Here is a 16,094-nt window from a genome sequence, read left to right on the forward strand (position 1 = left end):
AATTTTAAAATTTGCTGAATTTTGTCTTTCACTATCTGGGACAAATTTTTAGTAGTATGTTACTATAATGCAATAATCTATTTCTAAATAAAAAGGTCTAAGTAAATCTTTTGGTTTCTTTTAGTTTACTATTTAAAAAAAGAATCAGCATTACTGAATAGCTGAGGAACCGGATTAAGAAACTTGGGAACTACTTCTGCCTTAATCTTCCATTTGGAAAATGTCACTGGAATTATCCCATGACCTTGTTTTCCCACATGGTAAACAGGGAGTCCCGGGTGGTGCAAACTTGCGCACTTGACTACTCGCCGAAAGGCTGGCCATTCAAACCCGCCCAGAGGCACCTTGGAAGAGAGGCTGGCGATCTGTTTCCAAAAGGTCACAGCCTTGAAAACCCTATGGAGCGGTCCTACTCTGTACACACCGGGTCCTTGTGAATCAGAAGTGACTTGATGACAATTAACAACAACAAGCAATGGTACCTCTCAGAGAAACAGTTGTAAACCTGTAAAGGCTCTAAGTTTCCAAAAGTCAATTTCTAGATCATGAAACCCACAGAGAAATAACTTTTAAAGCTGAATTACAAAGTAACTAAAATAGACCCAACTCAGCACTGAGTACAGGATTTTTTTTTTTTTTAACTCCTAAAAAACTATATTTTCTTTTTTTTACCTTGTGTTCGTAGTGTACCAAAATCTAACATTTCAGTTGAAGAATAAATTCCAGGAGCTTGGAAAAAAGAAAAGTAAACAATTACATCTCTCTTTGCCAGATGAAGATGTACTTAAAAAGAAAGAAAGATACTCCTGCAGGTACTTCAGCTTTCCACGAACCTGTGGTAACTTCAACCTCCACAGGGAGAATGATAAACTCCGTGCTGTCTGAGGCGTTGGTCTTTATTCGTATGAAGGCTGTGTGATTATCTGCTTCTCTAGATGAAAAACTGGCTCTCATCACTCCTTTGGTTTCATAAGGTGGTATTTCCTGACAATAAACACATCTGTTGTAATGCTGCATAATATGCTGAATAATATGACATGGATTAAACACGCATTATTATTTTATGCAGTGGTTAAGGGCTTGGCTGCTCACCAAATGGTCAGCAGTTCGAATCCATCAGTCGCTCCTTGGAAACCCTATGGGGCAGCTCTACTCTGTCCTATAGGTTCGCTATGAGTCGGAATCCACTTGACAGCAATGGGGTTTTTTTTTTTTTTTTTTTTTAAAGCCAGTTAAACAGATACATCCCACTGATTGTAACATGAACTCCAATTCTAGAGAACGTTAAAATGTGAAAAACTGTACATCTTGGAAGTGATGAAATATGGTATATAAAGTAAGCAAAGTAAAGGAATCAAATTATCTGAAAACGAAATGTCAGTTGCAAAATCACCATTAAAAGTTAGGGCCAATCTACAGAATCGGCTATTTGACGTGCTGGTGGTGCCTGGGTATACGATTCAGTCCCCAGAGTCTCTAACCAACAGGAATGTCGCCACTGGAGGGAAATGTTTTGCAGCGGTCCACAGGAGCCTCTCTAAGTGATAACTAAATGGGTTTACATTCTGCTTTTGTTACGATCTAACCTAAGAAAAGAAGACAATGCCTTCTAAGCAAATCTACAGCCAATTGCACCCAGCGAGGCTCCTGGCATGTCATTTAGTCTACATTCTCAGGCCTGTAATGAGGGCACACCTACACACACTCTAGAAGGAAAACTCTCTGAATCTTTTAAAAGTTGTAAACATACAGGTAACACAACATTTGTCAGTTCAACACCTTCCCGTGTGTAATTCAACAAAACCAGCCGAGTCACTCATATGCGACCATCACTACCACCTGCTGCTGTATTTTCCATCCCATAAACAGAAACTCACTGCTAGCTAAACAAAGAGGTGTAATTCTAGGTTTCAGAATCACCTGGATTCTTTGGGACCACCAGAATCTCTCTGTACACATCTTTCTGGCATAGTTTAGGAAATTCCTGTGTTCTGTAACTTACTGTCTTCACTCATCTCTGTTCTAACTTCTTAGTCTCAGAGGAGGAAATGGGCAGTTGGAATTCTCCCCGGTGGTGCAGTGGTTAAAGGGATTGACTGCTAACTGAAAGGTTAGTGATTTGAAGCCACCAGCAGCTCCTCGGGAGAAACACATGGCAGTCTGCTTCCATAAAGATTTACAGCCTTGGAAACCCTACGGGGTCGCTATGTGTCAGTATTGACTCTACAGCAGTGGGTTCCTTGGTGTTTTGGTTTTGGGATCTCCAGAGCTGGACCATCCATTTTCCTGACTCTAGGGAGCTAACAGTCTCTGGAGTTTTCTCATGTACACTGAAATGGGCTAGGGGTAAGATCAAAGGCCAACCGATTTTTTTTTTTCCATGCTAGGTTTATAGGAATAAAAATTACTATACCTTTTTTTTTTTTTTTAGCCACTGGGAGTATTAAAATATTATGCCACTCTCTGTATAGTTCATTACAGTTCTTAATTGTCTAGAATTTTGAATTCTCTGTTTATGAGATGCCAATTGTATTTCACAGTAAATTCTTAGCTCTCATTTCTAGAATTTTAATACAATTTTAATAGCTTATGTTTAATCCACTTAATATACTATTTCTCCCAAAGGCTTTTCAAATAAGAATATAGCTTTGAGGTAAGACAAGTAAGAAAATAGCTTCAAGGCAAGACAAATAAGAAAACAGCTTCAAGGTATGACAAAACAAAACAAAGAACATTTCTGTGAAAGGCTATAAATGGATCGTTCATGACATACTTCTACCTGCGAGTGTATTTTTGTGTCTTGGGAATTAACCAAATCACTGACAAATTTGTCTGTAAATGTTCACATCAACATCCTAGCAGTGTCACGTCCACATAACCCTTTCCTAGTTGGGGCTGGTCAGAAGACAGAGTCAGTGTGCGTGTGTGGATGTGTGTGCATGTGTGTGCGTGTGTGTGTGTGACAGACCAATTGATAAAGCAGCTCCTATCCTCACAGTTTATTCCTAGTGGTAAAGCCAGTGTCTCTTCTCCCAATGATCGGTGAGCAGTGATCTGAGTGACCCTGGTTCAAGACTTGTATTTACCACAACTGCCTTTCCCCTCTGATTAAAGCATGGTTGACAACATTAAAAAAATCCTCTCAGACGGCAGGGATCTTCACAAGGAAGGTGTTGCTACATATTCATTAATTTAGTTAATATTTGCTCACATTCTCCAAGAGAAAATGGTTCTCTAATCACTGACACGGACTGTTCTTAAGTACTCAACAGTGTTTAAGGTGGATGTTTTTCCTGTGATGCCGATCACCTAAGAATTTAAAATTTTCTAAGTCATCACGGATGCCTGACTAGGTTCCCTCTGCAAATACCTTCTCTAATGACAAGGAATCTTAACTTTCAATTCTCTACCTTAAAAAATATAATACATCCGTCATCTTAAAACCAAACAATAGTTTAGCTTTTCTAGTAAAAAAGGCCTGCCTTCAGCATTATGCTCTTTTAAGAACTACCTATAGGGATCAAATTGGTAACAGTAACTTGCAATATTAGACAGGAACCTTAGGGAGCGGTGGGCGTGTGTTAACGGGAGGAACGGTTCGGAAGGGGGGTGAGAACGGTGGCACTAGAAGGGGGGTGAGAATGGTGGCACTACTCGAGGGGCCGTGAGCGTGTTTTAACGCGAGGAACGGTTCGGAAGGGGGTGAGAACGGTGGCACAACTCGAAGAACGTGATCAAGATCGCTGAATCGCACGTGCAGGAACCGTTGAACTGGCATATGTTTCGCTGTGTATATTCTCAACAACAACAAAATAAACAAAATTTAGAAAAAAAGTATAACAGACCCTTTCAACAGTTAAAAAATTTTTTAGTATCAAGCACATTATGATTAGGTTCCGAGACAACTTTGGGGATATAATTCAGAAAACGCAGATGAAATGGCTTCCTTTCCACATAGTGGGTTAAAGCTCCTGCTAGTTTTGATTACTGCTAGTTTTGATTACTGCTCGTTCCAAGAATTATTCCTCATACATCTCTTACTCTCTCATTCGACTTCCAAAAATACTTAATGTAAGTTTAACATTAAGACAGTAATTACAGAAAAAGCCATCCATATTTCTTTAGGAGTAAGCAGTTAGGTATTTTCCGGTATATGACAGAAAGCAATTAGCTTCCGTGACCACACGGGAGAGACACATCTGACCATACTCACCCACAGTTTTCTGGTACCTCCTTGCTGACCTGTGGGAAGTTCTAGGTGAAGATCTCCTCCACTAGAGTACATTTCTACAACCTGTGACAAAAGAGGGTATGATGGTTAAGTTCAAAATCACACCCTCAATGCAAGGGATCTGATGTTATGCTGGACACCGTAATCGTAAATATTAAAAATGTTTACAGATGCAAAGGATTATCATATCACTAGATTCTGTGCCCCATGTGTGTAAGCAATTGTGGTATTTTTAATTAAAACAAGGTAGCTTTAAAATACTAAACTTAGGGACTTCTGGCCAACATGGTGCCATAGACAGAAGCACCACACTGTCTCTCCGCAGCAAAGACCCAAAAAACTAAGTTTAAGAGAAACAAATGTCAATCCTGGAGCCCGAAGTGCCAAATGAAGAAATAAAGAACTCAAACACTGAATGGAATAAGAAACTGACAGAGAACAGGGAGTGAGAAGGGATTCACGCGAAGGTCCCCTATCAGCTAATGCAGCACGGATTCGCCATCCCGGACTCCTGTCATAGATTGGCGGACAGGGAGCATGGGGAAGCAGCTTCACGGAGCTCCCGGCAGGAGACAGAGCACCCGGTAACCAGTGAGACACGCTTTCCCACCCCCATCTCTTCCCTGCTGCTCTACTTCCACGTTTCCTGGCTGGCAGCAGTGGCTTGGCTGGCCAGGAAGTGCAGCGTTCATGCTGCTTGGATTCGCCCCACCCACGTCTGAGGTCGGTGGACAGGGAGTACAGGAAAGCAGCTTCATTAAGTTCCCAGCAGGAGACAGAGCACACAGTAACCAGTGATATACACTTTCTTAACTCACACCCTTCTTCTCCCCTGCCCTCAGCCTCCTCTGCTTCCTACCACCTGCTGTCTCTTGGCTGGGAGACAACTGCTTCAGCCCTGGGCCTTTTGGATTCACCCCGGCCACAACGGCCGGCTCCCTGAGTGCCATCTGTCTGTTGCTTGTGTTGCTTTTTTTCATTTCTTTTGGTTTCTTCCATGCCTTCCACCACCTCCCTGCCTCCCTTCTTTCAAACATCTGGCTCTGTGTGCCATCTTTCCTTCTTCTTGAACGGCTGTAAAGCCCTGTTCGACTGGGGAACCACTCCCCTGGCCCAAGACACCATGCTGGTGGTATCCCCACGGCTTTGTTTTGTTCTGTTTTCCTTTTCTTTTCATGGCTTGGGGGCCTCTTCTGGCTGGGCTGCACTGCACGGCTTATGAGCTACTTCCCAGTCTGCACAGCTGCATCAGTGGGATCCCTGGGGGCATTTCTTTTTTCCTTTCTTTCTTCATTTCTCAGTTCTTGTATCTCTATACTAACCTTCTTTTCCTGCCTCCTGAATACCTCATGCTGTGTGACATCTATACCACCTCTAGCCAGGCTATACTGTGCAGCCAGGGAACTACTTCCCCATTCTTCACAGTTGCACCAGTGGGACGCCTGGGGGTTTTTCTTTTTTTCCTAAATTTTTTATCTAGTTATTTTTTTCTTTTTCCCTTTTTCTCCATTTCTCAGTTTCTCATCTCTCCACTCCAACGGCAAGCTCCCTTAGCATTCTTTGTTTTGTTTGTTTTTGGTTCCTGTTTCTCTCTTCTTTCTCTCCTCTTGCCCATATCCATATTAGCTCCACACATCACAACCTCTCCCCTCCTTCCTGCCTACCTGCACTATGCACTGGATATCACACCCCTGAGCAGCACAGGCACGGCCTACCAGAAGCTGCCCAACACTGATTCCTTTCCCACCCTGTTGGCCCTAGTATAGCCACAAACAACTCATTCCAGCCCCTACCCTTCAGCTGGACCTGCCCTGCTGCTGAGTGACTCGCTCTGCCCACTGGACAAGGTGAAAAGTATAGTGACGTCAGACGAGTAAACAACACAGAATGCACAGCCTGCCTGCTCAGACATAACCAAATAAAACAAAAAAGCAGGAAGAAACAACCAGATCTACAATCAAAAAATAAAGAAAATAACTACTGAACGTCCCAAAGACAGCAGACAATATCAAAACATTAAAAAAAAAACAAAAAAAAAAACAGAACAGGATGGTTCCAGTAGGTGTTCAAAAGAAAACACCAGATGACTTTCCAGTAGAAAAAAAGGCACTAGAACTACCTGATACAGAATTCAGAGCTATCCAAGAGTTGAAGCAAAAAGCAGATGAAAATGAGGAAAAAACAGTCAAATTCATGGAAAAGACAGATAAATTCATGGAAAATACAGCCAAAAAAAAAAAAGAAAGAATTCAGGAAAATAATACAGGAACAAAATGCCAAAATAAATTCACAGCTAGAAATCATACAAAAACAACAATTAGAAATCCAAAAGGTAAACAACAAGATTTCGGAAATGGACAATGTCATAGAAGGGCTGAGGAGCGGTTTGGGATGATGGAAGACAGGATTAGCCAAAGACAAACACTTGGATACAATTCTGTTTGAGGAAAAATCAGAAAAAAGAATGAAGAAACCCTGAGAATTATGTGGGATACAATCAAAAGCAAAAATTGCGATTGACTGGAGTTCTAGAATGTGGGATAAATTAGAAAACACAGAGAGGATCGTTGAAGAATTGCTGACAGAAATCATCCCGAAAATACTAAACTCAGAAACAGCATCTCAGAGTGGTTTCAGAGACTGGATTTTAGAAAACCCATCTATAGGACATTTGTTTTTCTCTTCTCCAAAGGAAACGATTCATGGAAATTATCAAATATTAGATGTAACATCTGTATTATTTATAGTAATACAAGTGCTTCATTATTCACATTTATAACAAGATCTATAGGAATGAGTCTAATAACTTACAGTAATTCTGAAATAGTGATGAACATAAACATTATTCTGAGATATACGCAATAACGCGGTATGAAAATACCTGGTTTCCACTGGTGGCAAAAATCACGGGTACTGTTAATACCTCTGTGGTTTGTGCCTAAACTTATGATTTTTAAAACAATTTTATTGAGGCATAATTGATGTATAAGAAACTACACACATTTAAAATTTACAACTTGACAAGTTCTGATTCAACCAAGATTAAAATAATTAAGATATAATTAAGGTAATGAATATATCCATGACCCCCAGAAGTGTCCTCATGTAATCCATCTGTCCTCCTTCCAGCCCAGGCAACCACTGGCCTGCTCTCTGCCATTACACATTAGTATGTATATAAGTGGAATTTTATATAAGTAGGACCAGATGGTATGTATTCTTTTTGTCTGGCTTCTTTCACTCAGCATGATTATTTTTAGCTGCATCCATGTTGTATGTATTTAATAGTTCATTCTTATGCTATTTTATGGCTATACCACAATTTTTTTCCCATTCACCTAATGATGGGCATTTGGGTTGATTCCAGTTTTGGGCTATTATAAATAATAGCTGAGAACACTGTGTACAAGTCTTCGTGTGAACAGCTTTCATTTTTCTTGGGTAAGTACCTAGGAACAGAATGGGTCATATCGCAAAGGAGACTTTCTTTTTAAGGCAGGTAACCCCATCTCTTAAAAAGAAATAATATATTCAATTAAGTGCAAATATGTGGGGAAGTCAGAGAACAGATGGAAAACCTTCACTTGTTTTATCACAAAGTGACTCCAGGAGCAAATAAGAAAGGGCAAAGTAGAAAAATGGCAATACTTTGCAAGCACAGGCTTGAAGAGTTTGTGTGTGTTCTTGTTAATGTATTTAGCAAAGAATCTGAGCATGACTACTTGCTCACCAATTTATTATAGTGCTCTTCTCCATTACCTATTGTATTAACAATAATAACACCCTAAACTGGAAAGTATCACGTTATTTCATCTAATCTTTCAAGATATCAAAGAAACAAGCATAACAATGCTTGGAAACAAAAGGTTAAAAAGTAGGCTACTGATAACAGAAAAAAAGAAAAAGGAAATAGGGACAGAAAAAGGCTAAATTATAAAATCAAAAGAAAGGTTATATTAAAACTAGAAGTATGACATGGTGTTAATTTTTAGTGTGGTGTTATTTGTTCTAATTTAAAATGCTTTAGAGAAAAATAAAAAGGAAGCCATACAATGGAATACACAGAATATCACTTGTGTAAAAAATATTCCCATAAGATGAAATGTCTATTTCTGTGTGCATACACACATGCAAGCACAGAAAAAAGTCTGCAGTGACACACACCAAGTACTATCTATGAAAAAAAGGCTTGGAATTGAAGTGTGTTGTCTAATACAACAGTCAACATCTATATGCGGTTATTTAAATTTAAATAAATTGGAATAAAACTAAAACTTCATTTCCTCAGCCACCATAGCCACATTTCAAGTGCTCAGTGGCCACGTGTGCCTAGTGGCTACCGTATCGGACAGCACAGATAGGGAACACTTCCACCACCGCAGAACGTTCTGCCGGGCAGCACTGGAGGGGAAATAGGGAGCTCAAGGGGATTTTGCTTCATGCATGCTTGAATCGCTAACATTTTTTTCAATGAGAACATACTCATGTGCTTGTGCTGCAGAAATCAAATAAATTTAAGGAAACATCACAAAGCAAGAAAACATAAGGAAAAGCAAAACTGACAATAGTGTAACTCTAACAGTGCCTTCAAGATGAACATCTATATTGGTTCTAAGACGGCAACTTTGGTCTTCCTTTTTCTACTGTGGTAAATCTTCTGCAATAAAAATGATATAAATGGAAAAAGACTTGAAGAACAAAAGAAAAAAAAAATTGAATTCAAGGAGATAGCTTTATTCTGGACGATGGCTTGATAACTCCCCAGGCTGAGGAGAAAAGGCAGGCTGGAAGTCTTCAACATGTGTGCAACGGCCAGCAGCGTGGAGTCCTGAACCTTCATTCTTCCACGCAGGAAGCAAGCTTCCTGGGCATCCCACAGGGTGCTTCATAACACCCCTCTATAGCAGTTTGTGGCCAGTCACTCAGCAGGCTCTGGTAGAATGAAAGGATGGTTTTTTTTTTTTTTTTAAATTTCTTTTACTGAAAATAGTCAAGGAAAGAAAGCAGCAAGAACCTGTAAAGCTTCTATACAGCTTTGTAACAAAGGTTACCCAGAGCAGGGAAAATGTACCATTACCTAAAGTAGCAAAAAGACATAAATGACAAAGTGATGATGAAGAAAAGAGGAAACACAAAACGAGCTTATGTAAAAATCCTGTCACTTATAAAAGCCTCCTCTGTGGTGAAGACAGCTGAAGAAATTAGAGTTTGGACAGAATATTTTTATGAGCAGTTATCCTTTAAGGTAAAGATGTGCTATTGTTTCAATTCCCACCCAGCTCCTCATCTACCCATACAAAGCTGTGACTCAGAAAAAACCACACTCTCAAATTGTAGATTCTTGTTTTATATTTTATTAACTTACATGTGCTTATAAAGAAGCTGGGTCCCTGGTGGTGCAGTGGTTAAGAGCTCAGCTGCTAACCAAAAGGTCGGCAGATCAAATCCACCAGCCGCTTCTTGGAAGTTCTATAGGGCAGTTTTACTCTGCCCTCTAGGGTTGCTATGAGTCAGAATTGACTCGGCAGCAACAGGTTTTTTTATACTCTTCCAATGTCTGCCAACTATTGAGGAGAATCCCAAGATTGGGTGAGGTAAGGAGTTGGATAAAAAAAAGTTTGCTTTTTAACCACGATTCTATAATACCTCTCCTTTGGATTTTAATTTCTATGCTGCCATCATGAAAAATTTATTACTATAAGAAAAAAAAAAAAAAAGAACTGCTTGTATTTACACTGGGCCAGGAGGAGCTTATAGGTTAGAAAACTAGCAGTCTTTGCAGTTGAGTACTGTTCTTAAATTAAATGCAGAGCTGCCTAAACTGAGACACCAGAAAAGCTAAAGGCATTTTAAAAATCATTCCAAAAACAAGCCCAAAATTCAGACTACAGTAAGCTGTACCGAAATTAATACCCCTCTGTAATACAGCTATTGTACACTGCCTTAAAGCTCATTTTAAATAGTGTTGAAAACTATAACAAACTGAGATTTCATACCAAGTATTGATTTCCACCAAAATTCAGCTCATTCAAAGCCGCGATCAGAAGCTCACCTGCAAAGGCTCACTGTGAGGATTGTGTATGTTTATTACGGGTGAAAAGCTGCCGTTCACAGGAACTCTGGCCCCAAGAAACGGCCTCAGTCGGTAGGGATTTGGAACTCCAACACCAAATACCTGTTTCAATGGAGGGAAAAAATGCAGTTTGAGTTGCTTTTACAACTAATACTTTCACAGTTACAACGCTGATTGATCTAGGGAGACGGGCAATCTAACTTAGATGGAAAAATCTTATCAACCGTTCTCCAAAAAAGCCCATCCATCCAGCTTCTATACTTGATTTCGCTACGCATTTGATTTGCTACATCTGTTTGCATCTGCAGCAAATTCTTTAAGACACTGAAAATCAGAACGACTGTAGCCCTTCGTGAAGTCATGCAACAGACAGAAGAAAAAAAAAGAGGGAGGAGATCAAAAGATGGTTTCCCTACACCAACCGTCAGGAGATGGGACCTCTGGCCCAGGTGACCTCTCCGAGACCCCGAGCCCAGCCCCGGTCACTTCCACAGGAAGGCTCTAAGGAGACTGACCGGGACAGTGTGAACTCGTTACACACGTGGTCAGCATTCACGTGCCTACAGTATGCTAAGCACAAGTACACAGAGCAATGAGCAACAGTCAGTCAGACAGGAAATGTGCCTGCTCTAGGGGATTTACAGAATAGACCAGCTACCAATAAAAATGCAGAGAAGAAAGGATAACGTGGCTAGAGTGAGGCTGTGGATACTACTGTAGGTAAGGTGGTCAGGGTAGTTTTCTCTGAGGTGATGATATGAGCTGATATCACCTGAAGGATGACAAAAAGCCGGCCCTGGAGTGTGTTCGGGCAGTAGAGAGGTTAAGGGTACGATCACTGTAGTTACAAAGACTGAGAATTCAGGACCCACTCAGCAATCTACTACTAGCATGATCTGGGCTTTCTTATCTTAAAAAAAAAAAAAGAATAACAGTATCTATAACTCAGACAGCAGTTGTGAGAATTAAATGCATATAAAGGGCTTAGCATAGTGCCAGACAAATATAAATAATAATTCTTAATGATACTGACAATCTTGATATAGAAAAGTCCTGATCCATAAAACAGAAAGATGGCTGATACATAAAAAGATTTAGTCTATGATTCCTATAAACGTCAACTTCCTTTATTACTCTAAACAATGATTCTGTGTAAAAACATAGGTTTATCCAAAATTTTAAAACGGTATTTCCTCAAGAAACACACTCACGTACATTTTAACTCTGAAATCATTATCAAGTATGCTTCCTAAGTGTGTAAAAAGTGAAATGAAAAACACTTCGAAAGTCAGTGAAAAAAAGTTTTTACTATTCTTTTGCCAACCTAACCTATGTTAGCACTTTAGCCATAGCTTTAATATCATTTGTTCAGACTCTGATGTGAACAGGGGTGTTCACAGCCACAGCCGCCAGCATGAGAATGCTCTCAGTCTAAATGCTCAGATGTTCTATTATCTCCTGAGTTTCTGAAGTGAGTTCCTACAAGACTGCCCCACGGCAGGTCTGAGATGATGACTACATTTTATAAAATAAACAAACGTTTTTATCCTGCTTCTTACCTGGTAAGTAAATACCCCATGATTAGATGTGTTAATAAATAAAGTATTTTCTACATTCCCCACTACTCTCGCAAGAAAAACGACATCAAATGATGTATTTCCTCCTGGAAGAATTTTCTGGAAAAGAAAAACAATAAATAAAACAAAGTCAAATTGACAGCCAAAAAATCAGATCATGTTCACCAAAATTAGACAGCCAAAGCTCTCTAAAACAAACATTGAAATCATTTTCATAAACCGGTCATTTTCCCCTAAAGGTTTAAGTTTAAATCAGCCAAACTATTGTGCAATGGGGACTAATAAAAGAGATGTAGGTCTTCATAGTGTATGTCCACAGTCACATATCTTCGTCAATTACCAGCTAAAACCCTGTACGACAGATGGTATCTTTGGACTCTGTTCATTCAACAATTTCTAGGCTCGAACGAAACGCCTAATTATAGGCTATTTCATCATGAAACAATCAAGTCTGAGTTGAGCTGAAGGTGAGCTTTTCATACAGACTCGCTCATCTACTACCACGCAGCTCCTTGTACAAAGAAAATAAGCCCAGACCTCAACCTGTGCTCACATCTGCACAGGAAACATGACACAAAATGTCCCAGGAACTTAAATTAGGAAAGAAGGCAGGGGTGACGATACATGTGGGAACCCACCCCTGTTATCTTGTGCAGACTGAGAATGCTGCTGTGGTCATGAAATAAAGTTTTATTACGGTAAGACAACAGGAGTGCTCTATGCGGTTTGAGAGATGCCGATTTTACCTGTCATAGAGAGTTCTGCCTTCAATGAAGCCTTAAAATGCATTTTAATATATAAGGTCATTGACCTCTCTCCTTCTGCCTCCACAGCGAGAACTCTAAAATGATCCCCAAATTGTAGCACAAAATACACAGCATTCAGACCAGGGCTTAGAACCGGTTCTGCCCGGTTTAGTCATGGCTGAGGAAGCGTCACCAGAACAGATTCAAATTTTTAAAAGTTGTGTGAGCTGGAACGATAATTGGAACAGGAAGTTATGGGTTGAAGCGCTGCCAGAAACTTAATGTCATCTGAGAAAGCAAGGGCAGCATATGTGTTGCAGAGCAGCCAAATCTCTTGCCTGTTGGATCGTGAACAAGGAGGAAACAGTGGCACTCTGCTCAAAGATGGCAGCGCCCCGCTCAAAATGGTGGCCAACCACACTGCTTTGACTGTGGGTAACTCCCCGCCGTCCTGCCAATAATCCAGCGTCCCATATCCGGCTCCAGAAAGGGCTCACTACGCCTCTTCCAAGGCTCCCATTCCAGGGCTTTGACCTGTGAGTTTTTCCGTTCCAGTTACTGTGGTGAATCACCCAAACTGTAAACATTCAGGTCTGTTCGTGTTTGTATCATTGACCATGACTGAACTGGTTCGAACCAGTTCAAAGCCCTGATTGAGACTTCTGGCTTCATCTTAGGATGCAGAAAGCTAAAAAAGTACATTCCTTCCACCTTATCAACCACAAAAAATAGAATAATTCACATAATAACTTCTTGAATCTGTTAGACAGCTTGGTTACCAACTAGTCTGAAATGTAAGGAAAGACAAATGCCTCCAAGGAGAGACGGAGTGTGAGTACTGGTTCACCTGTAGCAGAGCATGGAAAGAAGATAGGGCCATCACACAAGAGGGTAAAAGGAATTTGGTTAAAATTTTTACACATTGCTAATGGCCAAATAGTCCCTGAGTGGCACAAACGTTAAGCACTTGACTACTGGCTGAGAGGCTGGCAGTTTGAACCCGTCCAGAGGTGTTTCAGAAGACAGGTCTGGCTACAGGCTGTAAGAGGTCACAGCCTTGAAAACTCCACGGAGCAGTTCTACTCTACAACACATGGGGTTGCTATGAGTCAGAACTGACTCAACGGCAACTAACAACGACAATAACAACAAAGGCCAAGTGTGGGCTAGTATGAGAGTACAGAACCATTAGAAGCTGTAGACCTGTGGGGAATTCACACTCACTCAGAAGTTACTCTTTGCAGATCCCACTGTGTGGTTGCGGGAAAGATGGGGCAGAAGATGAGAGAATGCTTCCCTTGGTGGCGTAGGTGTGGGAGACGGAGTAGCTGCTGTTATGAAAAACACATGAAGAACCTATGCCCAAATGCTTTTCTCTTATGGAACAAGAGTCTTAAGTCACTAAGTAAGGTCAATAAACAGAACTGCCCTCTTCAGGGCACAGGAGGAAATCTACCACCACCCTGGGGTTAGGGCTGAGGGGACACAACTCATATATGACCCACCAAAGGAACATGGCAGAGCTTGTCTGCCATGGGAATGAGGGTGGGATCAGTAAAAAAGCCCCACCACAGAGCTGAAATGGACTGATATTGGCCATTTTGAGTCAGACAATCTTATCTTATACTATGCCAGGAATGACAAATTGAAGAAGGATGGTGTTGCATTCATTGTCGAAAAGAACATTTCAAGATCTATCCTGAAGTACAACGCTGTCAGTGACAGGATAATATCCAGATGCTTACAAGGAAGGCCAGCTAATACAACTATTATTCAAATTTATGCACCAACCACTAAGGTCAAAGATGAAGAAGCAAGATTTTTACCAACTTCTGTAGTCTGATATTAATCAAACATGCAATTCAGATGCATTGATAATTAGTGGTGACTGGAATGCAAAAGATGGAAACAAAGAAGGATCAAAAAATCAGTAGTTGTAAAATATGGCCTTGGTGAAAGAAATGAGGCAGGAGATCGCATCATGGAATTTTACAAGACTAATGACTTCTTCACTGCAAATACCTTTTTTCAACAACATGAACAGTGACTATACATGTGGACCTTTCCGGATGGAATACAAAGGAATCAAATCAGCTATATCTATGGAAAGAGATGCTGGAGAAGCTCAGTATCATCAGCCAAAACAAGGCCAGAGGCCGACTGCAGAACAGACCATCAATTGCTCATATGCAAGTTCAAGCTCAAGAAAATTAAAACAAGTCCATGAGAGCCAAAGTGGGATTTTGAGTATATCCCACCTGAATTTGGAGACCATCTCAAGAATAGATTTGATGTGTTGAACACTAATGATCGAACACTAGGTAAGTTGTGGGATGACATCCAGGACGTCATACATGAAGAAAACAAGAGGTCATTAAAAAGACAGAAAAGAAAAAAAGACCAAAATGGATGTCAGAAGAAACTGTGAATTTGCTCTTGAACACAGAGTAGCTAAAGCAAAAGAAATGGTGATGAAAGATTTCAAAAAGCAGCTTGAGAAGGCAAAGTATTACAATGAAATGTGCAAGGGCCTGGAGTTAGAAAACCACCAGGGAAGAACACGTTCAGCTTTTCTCAAGCTGAAAGAACTGAAGAAAAAACTGAAGCCTCAAGTTGCAATACTGAAGGATTCTACAGGGAAAATATTCAAGGACGCAGGAAGCATCAAAACAAGATGGAAAGAATACTGTAGGAGCCACTGTACCAAAAAGTCAACATCCAACCATTTCAGAAGGCAACATATGATCAAGAATTGATGGTGCTGAAGGAAGAAGTCCAAGCTGCACTGAAAGCACTGGCAAAAAACACACAAAAAAAGGCTCAAGGAATTGATGGAATACCAACTGAGATATTTCATCAAATGGATGCAATACTGGAATTGCTCACTTATCTATGCCAACAAATTTAGAAGACAGATACCTCATCAATCGACTGAAGGAGATCCATATTTGTGCCCATTCCAAAGAAAGGTGATCCAATGGAACGGGGAAATTATCAAAGAATATCATTAATATCACATACAAGTAATAATTTGCTGAAGATAATTCAAAAGCGGTTGCAGCAATACACCAACAGGAAATTGTCAGAAATTAAAGGCAGACTTAGAAGAGGCCATGGAATTAGGGATATCATTGCTGATGTCAGATGGATCTTGGCTACAAGCAGAGAATAACAGAAGGATGTTTACCTGTTTTATTAACTATTGACTACTGGCATTCGGCTTTGTGGATCATAACACGTTATGGATAACATTGTGAAGACTGGGAGTTCCAGAACACTTAATTGTGCTCATGTGGAACTTGTGTATAGGCCAAGAGGCAGTCATTCAAACAGAACAAGGGGACAGTGCATGGTTTAAAATCAGGAAAGGTGTGTGTCAGGGTTGTATCCTTTCACTATACTTATTCAATCTTTACACTCAGCAAATAAGCCAAGAAGCTGGACTATACGAAGAAGAACAGGGCATT

At 40.4% G+C, this 16,094-nt stretch overlaps 1 protein-coding gene across 4 annotated transcripts in view; it reads right to left on the minus strand.

The window, feature by feature from the left end:
* Positions 1–16,094, minus strand: part of TMEM131 (transmembrane protein 131) — a 228,518-nt gene that overhangs the window by 75,166 nt on the left and 137,258 nt on the right. For 3 of the 4 annotated variants that reach the window (XM_064268427.1, XM_064268428.1, XM_064268430.1), the window contains 5 exons: positions 11,864–11,980; positions 10,284–10,406; positions 4,214–4,294; positions 834–984; positions 673–729 (listed from right to left, as the gene is read on the minus strand). In XM_064268427.1, the coding sequence (XP_064124497.1) occupies positions 673–729; positions 834–984; positions 4,214–4,294; positions 10,284–10,406; positions 11,864–11,980 (529 nt within the window). The remainder of the gene's footprint in view (positions 1–672; positions 730–833; positions 985–4,213; positions 4,295–10,283; positions 10,407–11,863; positions 11,981–16,094) is intronic. The other variant, XM_064268429.1, reaches the window with a different exon arrangement.

This window comes from Loxodonta africana, chromosome 15 (assembly GCF_030014295.1).
Source record: "Loxodonta africana isolate mLoxAfr1 chromosome 15, mLoxAfr1.hap2, whole genome shotgun sequence".
NCBI classification, from domain to species: Eukaryota; Metazoa; Chordata; class Mammalia; order Proboscidea; family Elephantidae; genus Loxodonta; species Loxodonta africana.